The sequence below is a fragment of the Lithobates pipiens genome, unplaced genomic scaffold, assembly GCF_037356315.1.
Source record: "Lithobates pipiens isolate NorthernLeopardFrog02 unplaced genomic scaffold, aLitPip1_a1.2 Scaffold_8, whole genome shotgun sequence".
Taxonomy (NCBI): domain Eukaryota; kingdom Metazoa; phylum Chordata; class Amphibia; order Anura; family Ranidae; genus Lithobates; species Lithobates pipiens.
In genome coordinates, this window is record NW_027507903.1 from 477707997 (window position 1) to 477726886 (window position 18890).

Consider the following 18890-nt stretch of genomic DNA (forward strand, 5'->3'; position numbering starts at 1 on the left):
GTTAAACATCCACTCCTTTCAAATGAAAACAATTTGGTCAGTTGTTTCCACCCTATGGGGAGGAGAGGTTCTAGCATCCATAGATATCAAGGATGCATATCTACATGTGCCAATATTTCCCGCTCACCAGAAGTTTTTGCGGTAAAGCAGCGCCACTTTCAGTTCGTGGCCTTGCCTTTCGGGTTAGCCACCACAGTTTACATTCCAGGAGTGGAAAACTGGCAGGCAGCTTTTCTGAGCCGTCAACAGTTGTTGCCGGGAGAATGGTCTCTACATCCCAATGTCTATTTGGACATATGCCAAAGATGGGGTACGCTGGATGTAGATCTATTGACGTCCAGGTTCAACAAGAAGTGGGTCAACTTTGTGGCGAGAACAAGGGATCCACTTGGAGTAGATGTCTTGGTGATCCTGTGAAATCAGTTTTCACTGATTCATTCCCTCCAGTTCAGCTGCTACCACGGTTGCTTCCTAGGAAGCCAATAATCCTAGTGGCCCTGGCATGGCCCAGAAGACCCTGGAATGCAGGGATCGTGAGAATGGCAGTAGGCGAGTCTTTGACTCTTTAAACTTGTCCGGACCTGCTGTCGCAGGGACAGTATTTCATCCTGCCTTACAAACGCTAAATTTAACGGTGTGGCTGTTGAAGCCCACATTCTAAAAAATCGGGGGCATTCAGGTTCGATAGTAACCACCCTGATTAATGCCAGAAAGCCGGCCTCCGGGACCATTTATTACAGGGTCTGGAAGGCCTACATCACTTGATGTGAAACAAAGGGTTGGCATCCTCGTAAGGGTGTCGTAGGAAGAATTTTGGCCTTTCTACAATTAGGAATAGAAACGAAGCTGGTCTGGAGTACAATAAAGGGTCAGATTTCGGCCTTGGCAGTGTTTTTCCAAAGGCTGCTTGCTTTGCACTCTTTAGTCTGGGCATTCATACAAGGGGTAACTCGGATAACTCTGCAAGTTAGAATACCCTTGTGCCCATGGGATTTGAATCTGGTTTTGTCGGTGTTGCAAAGACAACCCTTTGAACCTATATGGAATATTCCTTTGATCCTTTTGACAAGGAAATTGATATTCCTAGTTGCGATAACCTCTGCAGGAAGAGTATCAGAACTGTCTGCTTTCTCCTGTAAAGAGCCATACTTAATAATTCACAAAGATAAGGTTGTGCTGTATCCGCACCCAACCTTTTTGCCATAGGTAGTGTCTGATTTTCATCTGAATGAAGATGTTCCCTTACCTTCCTTTTTCCCAGAACCTCATTCTGCAGAAGAAAACTTATGTTCTCTTGATGTAGTGAGAGCAATTAAAGCCTTTCTGAAAGTGACTGCTCAGATATGGAAAACCGTTTTGTTTGTGTTGCCGGAAGGTCCTAGAAAGGGTCAGGCAGCCTCAAAATTGACTGTTGCTAAGTGGATTCGTCAGGTGATTAGTCAGGCTTACGGCCTAAAAAGGGTTCCTCCCTTTTTAAGATTAAAGCGCACTCTACCCAGGTAGTCATTTCTTCATGAGCAGTGCATCACCAAGCCTCTGTGGCTCAGGTTTGCAAAGTCGCTACTTGGTCGTCCGTACATACGTTCTCGATTCTATCAAATGGATGTAAGATGGCAGGAGGACCCCGCCTTTGGGTGCAGCAGGCAGCAGTATAGGTCCTCACGCCTGGCAGTGGCTATTTGCTTTGTGTCTCCCTCCCTTCAGGTGGCATTGTTTTGGAACATACCATATAGTCATTACTATGGTGCACTGTGTCCAGTGATGTACAATTTGAAAAAAAAAATAGGAATTTAGAGGTAAGCTGTTTATAAAAAGCCTTTTTCTTGGCGTACATCATGGGACACAGAGGTCCCTCCCCCCTATTGGGATGTGTGTATGTGTGTATATTGCTTTGCTACAAAAACTGAAATACTCCCGGTATGGGAGGGGTTCTATAGGGAGGGGCACTTCTGTTTCCTTTTTGGTTATACCAGTGCACATTCACCTAAAGATGGTCTTTAACCCATATAGTTATTACTATGGTGCTCCATGTCCCGTGATGCACTCCAAGAAAAGGATTTTACAGGTAATCTGTTATAAAAATCCTATTATCTTTTGTGCCAATAATACTCCGGCACCTTTTTTTTTATTTTTATTTTTTTAAATGTTTTTACCTTTCATCCAAAGTCTGAGCCCTGATGAAGGGAGCTTAAAAGCCCTGGAGTGCACTGGCAAGATCTTTTATGAGGAAATAAACATATTGTATAAGTCAACTGAGTCAACAGGACTCCTTCCTGTATGTATCATCTTATATCTGCAGCACCTTGCAAGAACCTCTGAAAGGGAGCTTCGATTGGTTGGAAAGCTAATTTGATTTGTGGTTCCTCAATGAGTAGATTGCTTGTCATCCTGCATCTCCGCCTATGGGGGTCCTTCCCTTCTAATACAATCAAACTAAAGCCCCATACACACTATCAGATTTTCTGCTGACTTTTTCCTTCAGATTTACCAAAACCATGTAGTACAAGGGCCTGCCTGATTGCATACAAATTGAAATTCCTAAGGTTTGACCTCATATCATATGGTTTTGGTAAATCTGAAGGAAAAACTGATAGTGTGTATGGGGCTTTAGTCTAGTGGAGCCTGGATGTTTGTGCTACGATCTGCTTTATTTTTTGGGGATTGTTGTATCCTGTCTGCGTATCTAGCTGACACCCAAAGTATGTCTGTGGCCAAAACATTTCAGTTTTGAAAGTAGTAGTATATAGGATTTATATAGTGCCAACAGTTTGAGCAGCGCTTTACAACATGAGGACAGACAGTGCGGTTTCAATACAGGAGAAATCGGACGACCCTGCTCGTTAAAGGTTACAATCCAGGAATGGATAGGTTCTTGTGGACCATTGTCTGAGTGACAAAGTTATAGGAATTCCAATTTTTGGTCACTTTAAAAAGGTGAAAACTTGATGGAGGTTTGTTTTTTACCATTTGCAACCCATAATTAGGAAAAAAATATAGAAATTTACATTGGATACCCTTTAAGTGTATCTGTGTCCTTAGTCTGAGGTGTCTGGGCAATTAAAACATAACTGTCCTTTGGCTTCACGATGAACCTACCAATATGAGAACTTTAAGGCTGGGTTCACACTGCTGCGGGGGGAGATCCGGATGTGATTCGCACAGCAAATCACATCCGATCTCCGTAGCGCTGCGAGTTCAGCCATACAGATAGTATGGCTGAATTCGCAGCGCTCCCGCAGCAAACTCGCACGGGACCCTTTTTTTGGTCCGCAACAGAATCGGATCGCATGGGGGTTCACACCATGCGATCCGATTCCTGTGCGAGTCGGCAGATCGCACTGCGATATGCGGACGGATCTGGGGGTGTCATTAACATAACATTGACACTCCCAGCCGTCCGCATAGGGCAGTGTGAACTGCCGGCGGGAGGTGTGCGATGCGGGAAAACGCCGCGGATTTGCGGCGTTCCCGCATCGCAGCGGTGTGAACCCAGCCTTACAGAGAATTTGATTTGTGTGTGTGTGTGTGTGTGTGTGTGTGTGTGTGTGTGTGTGTGTGTTTTTTTTTTTTTTTGGAAAGGGACTTTTTGTTGCAGATTCAGCTGACATGAATGATGTATGGGCTATTTCAGCCATTGCTGCAAAACAATGACGCTACAGACCTCAGGCATATTGTTCTATACTGTTATATTTACATATGGAAATGGAGTTTTGTTTAACAAAGTTCTGTACACAGAGGATGTACATTACTCATTAATCTGCAGATATTTTGGGATGACAGAAAATTTAAAAAGTTTGCAAAGAGCAAATCTTAGCATATGATGTGTGTTTGTTTGTTTTTTTTTTTTTTTTTTTTTTTTTTTTTAAAGCTTAGGTGTATGTATGTATGTATGTAATATTTATATTTATTTTCGCGGTAACACACATGCGATTGTACCCTCTTGATGGCATCCTGTCAAGACAAACGTACAGAAGCTGCCACCACTGACCTTACGTTGGAACAGCCATTTTGTGATGGACTTCAAAAATGAAGGCAATATCAGATCTACCGCTCAAGGAACTCCTAGCAAACTCTGAAGGAACAATTGGGTTTCTCCAGAGGTTGCTAGGAGTTCCATGAGCTGTCATAAATCCAATTCTGTTGCCTTCATATTTCAAGGTCCTTCACCACTTGGAAGAGCCATTAGCATGACACCAATGATCTTTTTAGCTGACTGTAAAGCTCCGTTCCCACTAGTGAAACTCCAAAGTTGTGCGACTTTAATGCCAATTTGATACAACTTTACATTCTCTGGTACTCAAAGTTGCATCAAAGTAGCACAGGCACCTTTTCTAAGTTGCTGTAACTGTAAGTCACACAGATTGGAACAGGTCTTATTGAAATCAATGGGCTGTGACTTGTCATGCGAGTTTGTGTCCAAAGTTGCATGACAAGTTGCACTAGTGGAAACGGGGGACTGGATACCTTTTTAGAGGCACCCACAGTAAGAATGCCAGTGCCGTGGAGTGGAGGGAGGCTTCGTACGCCTGCATCGATGGACCGTGGGACAGATGAGTGTCTGATTATTAAAAATCAGCAGCTACACTTTTTGTAGCTGCTGACTTAAAAAAAAAAAATTTCTGGTGAAATTCCGCTTTAATCCCCGATCGGGTGTAAAAAGATGGGGAGCGGTGGAGAGAGAGACTGCTTCAGAAGCTCCTCATGTCATCCTTTATCCTTCATAATTTAAGGAGGCTGCATTCAAACTGTTGCTTTGTGGTAGTGTGCGTCACAGTGCCATTCATTTTGACAGTAAGTTGTGACCCTGGGCTCTTGTTTTGCATCTTGTAGTGCCCAGCAGTCCATTAGCAAAGCTCGAGCTTTGAAGGGAGAGCTGGAGGAGATGAAATCAAACATGACTCTTCTGGAGGAGGCCAGAGCTAAGCTGGTAGCCCAGAACAAGCAGATGGTGAGTCCTTTATAAAGAGGTGCCTCTACTACTACTGCATAGCTCCTAACTATCCCCGATTTTTGAGGGAATGTCCCTGATTTGGAGCAATGTCCCTCTTTCCTCCTCATTTGTCCTTCACTTTGGTCTGATCTATATAGCTGTATTATAAAATGCACGTTTTATTTAAAATGTTTCCTAGTGCTAAACCTTTCATCCAATTTCTAAATCGCTGCATTTGTAAACTTCAACGGTCAATATAAAGAAATGGTAGTGGTATAAAAAAAGCACTTGGGTTAACTAATTTTTTTTTTGTATAATTCTCCTTTTAAGGGGGTGTGGCAGGAGGTGTCCTATGCCTACATACCTTTCGCTAATAGGTGTCCCTCATTCCAATCTCAAAAAGCTGGGAGGTATTATACTGGGAGAGAGGAGGCTATGAGAAGAGTGCCCACTGCAACTCGGATGGGATGGAGTAGCAAACCAAATGCGGATTGAATGTTTGTTTTGTTTTTATTTGTTACCATCCAGTATTAAAGTGATGCTACTCAGTTTAATTTAGATTGTCCCTTCTATTTCTGTATGTGGATGATGGCACTAATCCTTTTAAGGAAAAGGGTAGATTTTTTAAATGATCAAAATACAGCTTTCACTAGACATGTGCATTCGTTTTCGTCCGAATGCATTTTCGTCCGAATTTCAGCTATTTTCGTTTTCGTTTTGACAAACGATAACGAAAGCACAAAATCCGAAAAACGAAAGATCCGACATAAATAAATGCTTTATTTTCGTTTTCATTGTTACAACAGTTCGATATAGAATAGGAGATTCGACATGACTCTGACGATAACAATCTGTCTATAGAACCTGTGGTCGAATGTGCTTAACCTTACCTCTATTAGTCCAAGATTATATAGAGAAAATATTCGACAGAGAAAAAAGATTTGACAGAGAGAAAAGATTCTGCAAGTTACTGTCCTAAAAAGTGTTTGGGGACCCGGGTCCTGCCCCAGGGGACATGTATCAATGCAAAAAAAAGTTTTAAAAACGGCCGTTTTTTCGGGAGCAGTGATTTTAATAATGATTAAAGTGAAACAATAAAAGTGTAATATTCCTTTAAATTTCGTAGGGGGGGGTTGTCTATAGTATGCCTGTGAAGGGGCGCATGTTTCCCGTGCTTAGAATTGTCCCTGCACAAAGTGTCATTTATGCAGGAAAAAAAGTCCTTTAAAATCACTCGCAGCTATTATGAATTGTCGGCTCCCGTAATACAGAGAACACTCATTGAAAGTCATTGATAAAAAAATAAATAAATAAAAAAGCGTGGGGGTCCCCCAAATTCAATTTCCAGGCCCTTCAGGTCTGGTATGGATATTAAGGGGAACCCTGCCTCAAATTTAAGAAAAAATTTGACGTGGGGTTCCCCCTAAATATCCATAACCAGACCCTTCAGGTCTGGTATGGATATTAAGGGGAACCCCGCATCAAATTTAAAAAAAATTTGACATGGGGTTCCCCCTAAAAATCCATACCAGACCCTTTATCCGAGCACGCAACCTGGCAGGCCGCAGGAAAAGAGGGGGGGACGAGAGAGCGGCCCCCCCTCCCTCCTGAACCGTACCAGGCCACATGCCCTCAACATTGGGAGGATGCTTTGGGGGTCCGTGACCCCTCAAAGCACCTTGTCCCCATGTTGATGAGGACAAGGGCCTCATCCCCACAACCCTGGCCGGTGGTTGTGGAGGTCTGCGGGCGGGGGGCTTATCAGAATCTGGAAGCCCCCTTTAACAAGGGGACCCCCAGATCCCGGCCCCCCCCCCTGTTTGAAATGGTAAGGGGGTACAAAAGTACCCCTACCATTTCACAAAGAAAGTGTAAAAAATGGTTAAATAAAACAAACACACTTTTTAAAAATTCCTTTATTAAAAATAAAAAAAAGATTCCAGCGGCGGTAATCCACTCTTGCTATCCAGCGACGGACGGTCAGCTCTCCATCGATGTCTAATGTCATCCAGCGCAGCGCAGCATCCTTCTTCTGTCTCCGTGGAGGAGACACTACAGACATTCCGACGGCTTGACGTTTCTTATATAGGGTGGGCGGGGCCACCCGTCACCTGACCCCGCCCCCCTCTGACGCAAGGGGAAACCCGGGGTTCCCTGTGACGTAGGGGTGACCCGCACCCCTCTGATGTAACACAGGCAGGTTTCCGTTACATCAGAGGGGGGCGGGGTCACCCATACGTCACGGGGAACCCCGGGTTTCCCCTTGCGTCAGAGGGGGGCGGGGTCAGGTGACGGGTGGCCCCGCCCTCCGTATATAAGAAACGTCAGCGCCGGAATGCCTCCAGTGTCTCCGTGGAGGAGACAGAAGAAGGATGCTGCGCTGCGCTGGATGACATTAGACATCGATGGAGAGCTGACCGTCCGTCGCTGGATAGCAAGAGTGGATTACCGCCGCTGGAATCTTTTTTTTATTTTTAATAAAGGAATTTTTAAAAAGTGTGTTTGTTTAATTTAAACATTTTTTACACTTTCTTTGTGAAATGGTAGGGGTACTTTTGTACCCCCTTACCATTTCAAACAGGGGGGGGGCCGGGATCTGGGGGTCCCCTTGTTAAAGGGGGCTTCCAGATTCTGATAAGCCCCCCGCCCGCAGACCTCCACAACCACCGGCCAGGGTTGTGGGGATGAGGCCCTTGTCCTCATCAACATGGGGACAAGGTGCTTTGAGGGGTCACGGACCCCCAAAGCATCCTCCCAATGTTGAGGGCATGTGGCCTGGTACGGTTCAGGAGGGAGGGGGGGCCGCTCTCTCGTCCCCCCCTCTTTTCCTGCGGCCTGCCAGGTTGCGTGCTCGGATAAAGGGTCTGGTATGGATTTTTAGGGGGAACCCCACGTCAATTTTTTTTTTAATTTGACGCGGGGTTCCCCTTAATATCCATACCAGACCTGAGGGGTCTGGTTATGGATATTTAGGGGGAACCCCACGTCAAATTTTTTCTTAAATTTGAGGCAGGGTTCTCCTTAATATCCATACCAGACCTGAAGGGCCTGGTAATTGAATTTGGGGGACCCCCACGCTTTTTTTTTTATTTATTTATTTATTTATTTTTTTATCAATGACTTTCAATGAGTGTTCTCTGTATTACGGGAGCCGACAATTCATTATAGCTGCGAGTGATTTTAAAGGACTTTTTTTCCTGCATAAATGACACTTTGTGCAGGGACAATTCTAAGCACGGGAAACATGCGCCCCTTCACAGGCATACTATAGACAACCCCCCCCTACGAAATTTAAAGGAATATTACACTTTTATTGTTTCACTTTAATCATTATTAAAATCACTGCTCCCGAAAAAACGGCCGTTTTTAAAACTTTTTTTTGCATTGATACATGTCCCCTGGGGCAGGACCCGGGTCCCCAAACACTTTTTAGGACAGTAACTTGCAAATTAGCCTTTAAAATTAGCACTTTAGATTTTGAACGTTGGAGTCCCATAGACTTTAATAGGGTTCTAAAGTATGCTATATAGTTAGCTCCGTCGAATCTTCTTTATACATTCGACAGACACCATAAGCCTTCCAAGACAGATTCGACCGTAATTCATGTGGATTTTCGGACGAATGCAATTTTTGAACGAAAAACGAAATAAATAAAAACGAATTTCGGGAGTAACTAAAAAAATTAAGTTTTCAGACGAAAACGAAATTCCGAAACGAAATATTTTACTCTGCACATGTCTAGCTTTCACAGGTAAAAAAAAAAAAAAAAAAACTTGGCCTTTGGGATACGGAGTAAAAATATTCCATTATTGTCCATTGTAGCAAAACATTCCCCCAGTTAAACTGCTTACTGTAAAGAAGCCCTTCCTGTAATGGCAGAATCCCTTCACCCCCCCCCCCCCCCCCCATACATGTCTGGAAAACCTATAACAAGTTGGCATCTTGCAATCCTTAATTTTTAATGTAACCGTGTACAGCTGATAATGTTTGTTTTTTCAGGACAAGGAGAACATTGCTTTGATTCACAAGATCAGCTCCCTGCAAGAAGAGGTAAGTGGTTGTCACTATAAGAAAAAAAAAAGCTCAGATTGGGAAAGCTTAATTTGCCAACACAATTTGGAAAAGTTTGGGGCTTGTGGCTGGATACCATGGGTCTTGGTGCTACTGACCTTATTTTGAGGATTTAAGCACTGATGTCTCCTATTGTTGAAATGTCCTCTCCTTTTTGTTATAATACTGATGACTGTGTCAAGCCATGTGTACTAATTGTGCTGAATTGATATTACTGCGTCATTGCTTCCTTAAACTTATTTTCTCGATAAAATCCACTTTGTTCGAGACAAAAAAATAGATTTTGTAAAAATAGATTTTGTAAAAAAAAAAAGATTTTAACTTTTTTTTTTTATATTTTTGATGAAATTTTGTCAATTGGCTATGCGTGAAGTTGGCTTGGGAAAAGAGTACACGTTAAAGCTGGGAATAGGACCATTTTCTGGTACAAGCAATGCAGGAACACATTAAGGACAGGTTAAAGATGTTATAACTCTCAAAAAACCCTAGGCTCATTGCAACCTCATACATAAATCCTTCTTTCCCCCATAACCCCCCACCCCACCCCCCGGCCCATTTTTATTTATTTTTTTCTTCCTTTCCTTTTTTTAAATGAAAGCAAAACCAAATCTCACAGGTTCACTCACTTGTAACTGAATTTTTCATTCTTTGCAGAATCACCGCAGCACCTTAGAAGTGGAAGAAGTAAGGAAGACCTTTTGTGAGGTTTCAGAAAAAGCAGCCATTCTCCAGGTATCTGTTGCTACCTTTTGGGTAATGCTGAAATAATCCCTTGCAATACTTAACCTAAAAGTTGAGAAAACTTTGACTGGAACTCTCTGCTTAATGCTGATCTCCAATAGCCCCTTATTGGGAGTAAAGTTTTTCCCATGTCTGGGGGTCACCTTCATCCCATCTGAGCCCCAGGGCTTTCTTTGGCAGCATTTGCCCTGCAAGCCAAAATAATGGCTGGCCATGTGACTTGGTGTGCCAGGCAGGACAGAGGTTGGTAAAGGTGTTGCTAGAATTTCCTCTTGCCTCTCGGAAACAAATTGTCAATCTTCTGGATTTCACATCATATCTTGATGTCCACATAGCCCTCTGATGTCGCTGACCATCTTCTAAACCTGTACTGTGATGGTTTTTGAAGGTTCTCATTCATCCAGGTCATGATATAGCTAGTAGTAGTCATATTCTACTAGATTAATTCTGTAATTCTGAATGCAGTTGAGAACATGTCAACTTAAAAGTGACTAACTCATCTGTGTTTTGAATTCTTATCTCTTGCCTTTTAATGTTTTGTCTGCAGATACAGCTGACGGAATTTGAGAGCACGCTACAGAAGAAGGATGCCGGGCTCCTTGTGGTGAGGCCAAAGTAGTGCTGAATATTTCTACCATAAATAGATATACAGTTTTAAGGTGCAATACACAGAATAAATTAGTCATTGAATAAGGGCCAACAGGCTTTTGTTCGCTTCAGAACTTCTCTCACAATGTAAGTCTCTATGGAAATGCAAAAATAAAAGTGGAGGTGGTCAAATGCACTCCTAATGTATTTTGATTAAACTCAGAACAGTCTCAAAGTGATTTCAAAAGCATGCTGCATTTGCTAATTTAAATGTGTCAACACAGGCCCCAAATCGGACTCTACCGTGTTCATAAATGGCCTGATATTTGCAGATGATGCAGAAGTCTCTGATCCAGAGACTGATGTGAGTGTGTCTGTGTTCTTTGTGAAATATGTCGGAGCTATATACAGTGCGTCTGGAAAATATTCACAGCGCTTCACTTTTTCCACATTTTGTTATGTTAAAGACTTATTCCAAAATGGATTAAATGCATTATTTTCCTCAATTCTACAAACAATGCCCATGACAACGTGAAAGAAGTTTGAATATTTGCAAATTTTATTTAAAAAAAAAAAAAAAAAAATTGAAAAAAATCCCATGTACATAAGTATTCACAGCCTTTGCTCAATACTTTGTTGAAGTACCTTTTGCCACCAATATCTCAGTTCCTGCTGCTGAAAAACATCCCCACAACATTCTGCTGCCACCACCATGCTTCACTGTAGGGATGATATTGGCCAGGTAATGACTACGGTGCCTGGTTTCCTCCAGACATGACGCTTGCCATTCAGGCCAAAGAGTTCAATCTATGTTTCATCAGACCAGATAATTTTTTCTTATGGTCTGAAAGTCCTTCTGGTGCCTTTTGGCAAACTCCAAGCGGGCTGTCCTATGCCTTTTTACTGAGGGGGTGGCTTCCATCTGGCCACTCTACCATACTCTACCATTGGTGGAGTTCTGTCAGAGTGACCATCGGGTTCTTGGTCACCTCCCTAAGGCCCTTCTCCCACAATCGCTCAGTTTGACCGAGCGGTCCACTCTAGGAAGGGTCCTGGTTCAAAATTCTTCCATTTATGGATGATGGAGGCCACTGTGCTGATTGGGACCTTCAATTCTGCAGACCTTTTTCTTTACCCTTGCCTAGATCTCTGCCTTGATACAATTCTGTCTCGAAGGTCTACAGGCAATTCCTTGGACTTCATGGCTTGGTTTGTGCTCTGACATGCACTGTTAACTGTAGGACCTTTATATAGATAGGTGTGTGCCTTTTCCAAATCATGTCCAATCAACTGAATTTTACCACAGGTGGACTCCAAGTTGTAAAAACATCTCATCGATGATCAGTGGAAATGGGATGCACCTGAGCTCAATTTTGAGTGTTATGGCATAGGCTGTGAATACTTATGTACATATGATTTTATTTAGTTTTTTTTTTACTTTAATAAATTTGCAAAGATTTCAAACAAACCTTTCATGTGGTCATTATGAGGTATTGTTTGTATAATTTTGAGGAAAATAATGAATTTAATCCATTTTGGAATAAGGCTGTAACATAACAGAATGTGGAAAAAGTTAAGTGCTGTGAATACATTCCGGATGCAATCTAAGCCCTTGTTCACATTGAGGGCGAGTTTGAAATTGTGAGAGTTCAACTAAACTTTATTGCAAACCACCATTGACCATTGCGATTTGACAGGCATCTGTGCGTGTTCATGCACAGATGTCTTTTAAAATCACCCCGAAGCCACCAAAAGTTGTGCAGGAACTACTTTTGGAAATCTGTGCGGTGTCACACAGGTGGCGTCGCACCGATTTGGACGGTGCTGTTGCCAGCAATAGGTTTCGATTTGGTATGCAGTTTGACATGTCAAATTGCACAGACGTGAACAGGGGCTTAATGTATATTAGTGTTTTGTACTGGGGATGTTGGAGTGTAAATTTTTGTTGATATATGCAAACATACAGCTTGTTAAAATATTTGCATATATTAAAAAAAATAAAAATAAAAAAAAAAATAGGCTTACAAATAACATGACTAGAACTATATATAAAGATACATAATTTTATTATCAGTAAACTACAAAATTATGCAAAACATAACATAAATACACCCTCAGGCTAAGAAACAATTAAACATTTAACCCATGCATGAAGCCTTTTTCCAAAAATCGAATCTTATAAAAATCTAGGGGACGTGAAAGGATAGAGAGAAAAGCCGCACACTGACAGACAATGGCTACAGGGACCTGACATTCCTCAACAGGAAGAAAGGACTTGTTTCCAATTTAAAAAAAAAAACTGACGTTTTGCATTCCACGTGAATTACTAGCCAACGAGATAGTGTCTCAAAATCACAGTGAGTCTGAAAGTATGAGCACTCTGTGTAACACAAGCGAGAAAGGAAAGGGATGCCCAGAGCCCCAGATACCCAACCAAATAGACTTCCATATTGAAGGGGCACTGAAGTAAGAATTGATCCTTTGTCTCCTCCACCACACTCCACTCTTGGACAACCATGAGTCTCCAAAGAGCAATGCTTCAGGTTGCCCTTCACAGCCTGCCATGGACCTAATACCAAAACTTTAAAGGAATTCTCTCTAGATTCATCAAACTCAGACCCTCCCTCAAAAAAAGCACAGGCAATCCCTCAAGGCCAGTGGTTCACTAATGGACATTACAGTGTAAGCTCCTCTGGTGCAGAGACTGATGTAAGGGCTCAGTGTTCTCTGTACAGCACTGTAAAATTTGTAATTACTATATTAATGTATAAGGCCTTTTTCACACTGGTGGCTGGGGGGCAGTAAAACCAGGTGTCTGGGTCTTGGTTTTACTGCTCCCTTGTCTGCCCACCTAAAGTGTAAAATCTAGCCCCGGGGGGGGGGGGGGGGTGTTAACATGTTACATATGCAATGCTTTGTATCATGGCAAACTTAACGGGGCATGTCGAGTTGACGGACTGCACTACATGTCAAATTTGAACAATCAAGTCAATGATTCTGCACTGCAACGTCAAGACAAATGCTTGCCCTGTGGTTGCAACACATTTGCTCCATTATAAACTGCTATTCAGCCTAGCAAAAAAAAAACAGCCATTTAGGAGGCAGCAGGATTGCCTCTTGAACGCCTGACAGCAGCTGTTTATCCGTACTCTGAAAAGCGTTACACTGCAGATCATTTTTCAGAGCACTGACTTGTGTGAGCCTAGCCTAATAGTCTATTACACTGGGCTGGTGGAATATGTCAGAGCTATACAAATATGGAAAGTAAATTTAAAATCAAGTTGTATTTTGTGTTGCAGAAAGACCTATACATGGAAGAGTTGAAGTCCACACTGATGGAATACAGTTCTGTTATCGAGGTAACAGCACAAAGTCTGTTTCTACTTTTTTTGTTTTTTGGTTATTTTGCTCTATTATCGGGCCAAGCGCCGCTAGATTCTCAATCTGTTGAGCCAGTTTGTAAACCTCATAAATTTATTACCATTTCTGGGGTTTGGGAAATGTCTGGAATGTGTTGTATGGTCTTGTATGATCCATCTTCTCCTATTAATCTTTCAGAATCTAAGAATAGAGAAGAACAAGCTGGAGCACAATCTGCAGCAGATGGAGCAAGAGCTTTTGTCGTACGTATTTTATTATTGTGAAAAAAGAATGCTGAAATCAAACTGCGGTCCGCTGTCAATGTGTACCTGACTGCCAATCTGCAGCAGTTGGGAGATATTTAAAAAAAACGCTAGAAAGTTTGTGTTTTTTTTTTTTTTCCCATTTTAACTTTTTCCATATTGAAAAACTACTCTCCTGAACCTTATTCACCCCTTTTACGTATTTAAAGGTTTCAATCATGTCGCCGCTTTCTCTTTCTTCCTCCAAACTGTACATATTAACCTCTCGATTATATTTTACCACTTAGACCTCTTGGTCTCTGGACTCATTCTATTTTATTATTGACTTTGTGTAAGTGCGGTCTCCAGAAACAGAAATGGACACCGTATTTTAAATGAGGTCTCACTAAAGATCTCTATAGGGAAATCGGGACCTCCTTCCTCCTGCTGGTGATCCCTCTAGTGATGCATCCTAGAATTCGCTTCGCTTTTCCCAGTGCCTGGTCACACCGTTAGTTCATTTTGCAACCATCTGAAATAAGTACCCCCAAATCTTTTTCCTCTGTAGGGCTGGCCATCACTTAACACCACCCCCCACCCCAAAAAAAAAAAAAAAAAGTTGTACTCTGTTAAGGAATTTTTTTTTTTCTCTATTGTGTTGACCAATCTTCCAGCCATGCCAAATCATGTTCCATGTTGGACACCTCCAACACTATTACTCACCCCATTTACAACCACACTCTGGTATCTGTTCTTTAGGCAACTGCATATCTACTGAACCTCTAGGGCTGCTAAGAGGGTACCACCAGTTGTCCTGTACCAGGCCAGTGGGGGGGCGGTGGCATTCCCATGTAGCAGGGGAATTGGATATGGGCAGGAGAGGGGCTGATTGGTAAACTGGGCGGGGGGGGGGGCAATTAAAGCACCTGATCCCCCCTAATGCCCCGTATCTCTCCCTACGCCAGGTAAAAGCTGGCTTCTCCTCTCCCTCATTCGTTTTCAGCTGCTGCAGGGGATCAGCTCCTGTAATTGCCCCCTCCCCCCACCTCACTGATCACCTTCCCTGTCCAGGATTCCATTCCGTGTGTGTGTGTGTGTGTGTGTGTGTGTGTGTGTGTGTGGGTCAGTGATTTCTAACAGCAGCCCTGTGAACCGCCCAAGGGTTAAATCCTAGCTTATACAACTTTTGTATTGGATCATTATGTGGAACTGTATCAAATGTACAAGGTAAGGTTTGCCACACTAACAGTGAATAGAATGTAATGTGATAACATAGAAAACAGTGCCTTAGAACACAACATGAAGATTCCAATTTCATATACACCCAGCAAGTGCGTCCAATATATGGATATAGATGACAAGCCAAAAGGTGAATCCCCCCAACTGCGCCTAGGGTAAAAAGTGGCTTCTTGCTAGAAATTATGGACTCTTAGTCAAAAGCGCTGTATAAAGTAAATATAATTTAAGATGGAAACCATTCACTCCTTTTCTCCTCTAGTTAGAGTAGTATCACAAGTAATTGTGTAGATTGCTCCATCATAGCATGTAGGGAAAATGAATCGTAAATATCCCTATAGTGTAAAACTGTATGGTACATTTATTAAAAGTACTAATTACTGATGGTGTTGATCATAAAAGCAGCAATCCTGTGTATATACAAAATACCAGTCCTGGGATCCAATCAAACTACCTTGTGGGTTTTGGTGTGCGTGGTGTTACGAGCGTGGAACTCCACCCTATGCATTTAGTCACAATTGACGTCATCGGGGTATGTATCAAATGCTTTCCTAAATCAAGCTATGCTATGTCTACAGCACCACCCTGGTCCAGAACGTTTGTAATATAGTCAAAAATGTCAAGCAGTAACCCAATTTTTTTAATACAAACCACTTGCTGACCGCCTAACTGGGAAAATGCGTTATATCTTTGACTTTAGATACCGGGGTTATGGGTGCAGCTAGATACCATAGCCCAACTAACATTTATTTCCAAAACTACTTTCAGGACAACCATGCAAGAGCTCATGGCTCCACCTCCTAAAAGGACACTCCTCCTCCATCAGAGCTTTTTAAAGAAAGCCTCCACACAGCCTCCTCAGTTGTTTGTAGAGACTCTCCGACCCCGGCTGCAACACATAAGTGACAGTTATATCATAGTATTACAGCAATAACATAAAAACAGGGCGGGTTACTGCTGTCCTGAAAGTCTATTGGAAAACAAGTTACCGGTAAGTCTAACTTGAATTTTGTAAAACGACTTTCAGGACAGCCACCCAAGAGGATTACCAAGACTTACTCCATTCCAGGCGGGACAACAGCCTGTAAGACTTTCCTTCCAAAAGCTTGATCCCCAGCCGTTATGAGATCTAATCTATAATGGCGGGCAAATGTCGTCATACTTGACCAGGTAGCTGCCTTACATATCTGCTCGGGGGTGGCGCCAGCTTTCTCTGCCCAACTCACCGCTGTAGCCCTTGTGGAATGAGCCTGGACACTCACTGGACTCCTCTGGCCAGCACAGGAATAGGCTTTTGCAATAGCCACCCTTGACCATCTTGCTATGGTTCCTCTGGAAGTTTGCTTTCCCTTTTTTATTGCCTGAAAATAAAATAAATAGTGCATCCGCATATCTAAAGTCCTTAGTAGCTTCCAAATAACTTAGGACTGCTCTCTTAACATCCAAGGTATGGAATAATTCTTCCTTCTTACCCGACGGATTAGAGCAGAATGTAGGAAGACTTCTCTCCTGAGATCGGTTCTAAATCGACTTTGGGCAAAAAATCAGGATCCGTTTTTAGGACTATCCTATCTGGAAAAACAGAAAAGAACGGCTCCCTGATTGACAAGGCCTGCAACTCACTGACTCTGAGAGCTGAAGTAATGGCCACAAAAAAAAAACTTAACGTAATCCATTTCAGGAAGGCCAAATTAATAGGTTCAATAGGATCCCTGGTCAGGGCCTGCAGAACAGTAGTCAAGTCCCATACTGGGCAATTCTTAGTCATGACCGGTCTAGATCAAGACAGAGCTTTGAAGAACCTGGTTACTAGAGTGTCTGACGCAATAGGTTTCTCCAAGAAAACCCCCCAGTGCAGCCACTTGCACCTTGAGGGTGCTGATTGCTAGATTATTGTCCGTCCCTTCTTGCAAAAACTCCAAAACTGAAGCAACTTGTCTTGGCGACCTTGCAGAAGTTTTGCACCAGGAATTGAACACTTTCCAATACTTGAAATATATTGCCCTTGTGACCACCTTCCTACTGGACATCAGAGTAGCCACCAACCTATCTGAGAACCCTTTTCTCTTCAAGAGCTGCTCCTCAGAAACCAAGCCGTGAGTCTTAGCTTTGCTAGATCTTGATGGACGAGAAGGTTCTGCAGGAGGAGATCCTGTCTTAGAGGAAGATGTCAGTAAGGTTTTAGCTGCATCTGTAGTAGGGCCGAGAACCACGGTCTTTGGAGGAGGTGTTTCCTTTTTGGAGGTGGAGCCATGATCTCTCGGATGGCTGTCCTGAAAGTCTATTGGAAAACAAGTTACCGGTAAGTCTAACTTGAATTTATTTATTGTTCGCTCGGGTGCAAGTCTCTCACCACCGGGTCACTTTCCGGTGTTTTTCGGGCTTACCTAGCAGATTGGGAAGCCTGAAAACAAATCCAGCGCTGGCAGCGGCTGAGAAAATAGGGATGAGCGACGTAAAGATGGCCTCTGCTCATCTCTATGCCCTAGGACAGTGATGGCGAACCTTTGCACCCCAGATATTTTTTTTGTTTCAATCTTTTCTTATTTTTGAAAAGAACAAAAAAGTGACCCCTCTCCAGAGCAGCAAACAATCCTTGTTTGCTCTGCACATAAAACAAAAGTGATAATTTGTTAACATTGGGAGATAGCTGTCTAGACAGCTGCTCTTAAAATCTGAATGCAAACTAACAAGTCATAAGGATCTGGAGGTCAACACCTCACCAATGTTTAATCACTGTAAGGCGTCCTAAAAAAAAAAGCCTTAATACAGTGATTATAGCTTCCTGAGTATTTCCCGTTTATAGTTCTATTGTACAATCTCGCATAAGGAACTCCCAACTGTAAACAAGAGCAGGGGTTATGGACAGGTTAAGATAGTCTATCAGCAGAGTGATAAACCATTCATTTTATAGAATATAGTAATGCTCCCCCACCTTCTCCTCCCTGCAGAGCAGCATCCTGCTTGCATCTATTTTCAAACACAGTCCAAATTGCCAAGTCAAGGCTGTCCTTCTGTAGAGATTTAAGAAAATGGTTAATTTGTTGGCAGCGGAATCTCTTGGGGGGGGGGGGGGGGGGGTGTTTCTCTTTGGTCAAGATAGAAAAATAAGAGCCACTGGGATATGGGCCGAACGAAGAGGCCATATCCTGCAGCTTGCATCCCACAGCTGTAATGAGTGGGAAAGTGTAGGGCTCAGTATAGCCCTGCAATGTTTTTGAGGGGAATCCAAAAGACGAGATCCATTGCTAGTGGGAAACTTGCCTGGGCCTCTAAGGAAACCCAATCTGGACGGTAGTCAGCAATGAAATTGACCTAGTTGGGCAAGCTGTGCAGCCACATAGTATTTCCTGAAGTTGGGTGCTCCCAATCTGCCCGCATCCTTAGGCACATACATCGTGGCCCATGCTATTCTGGAGATGTTGGTGCCCCAAATAAAATGATTTTTGGATTGAAACTTTCGTGTTGCATTAACAGAGACCTGGATAGGCAAAGTGCAAAAAAAATATAGTAGCCTGGGCAAGACTTTCATTTTTACGGAGGCAATTCTACCCATCCAGGACAGACCCACGTCTGACCATGCCTGCGTGTGAGTGGAAGTGACAAACATCAGCAAATCTGTGAACAAGGCACACTTGTGGCTCCTCTCCCCACCCTCCTATAACCAAAATGTCTGGATTCTGACATATCGAAAATCTTGCTATTATTGATAACTGTGACAA

The 18890-nt window shown here is 42.8% G+C and overlaps 1 protein-coding gene across 2 annotated transcripts in view; it reads left to right on the forward strand.

The window, feature by feature from the left end:
• Positions 1–18890, forward strand: part of IRAG2 (inositol 1,4,5-triphosphate receptor associated 2) — a 209410-nt gene that overhangs the window by 31536 nt on the left and 158984 nt on the right. For both annotated transcript variants that reach the window (XM_077468738.1, XM_077468739.1), the window contains exons 8-13: positions 4831–4948; positions 8930–8980; positions 9656–9733; positions 10290–10346; positions 13630–13689; positions 13889–13953. In XM_077468738.1, the coding sequence (XP_077324864.1) occupies positions 4831–4948; positions 8930–8980; positions 9656–9733; positions 10290–10346; positions 13630–13689; positions 13889–13953 (429 nt within the window). The remainder of the gene's footprint in view (positions 1–4830; positions 4949–8929; positions 8981–9655; positions 9734–10289; positions 10347–13629; positions 13690–13888; positions 13954–18890) is intronic.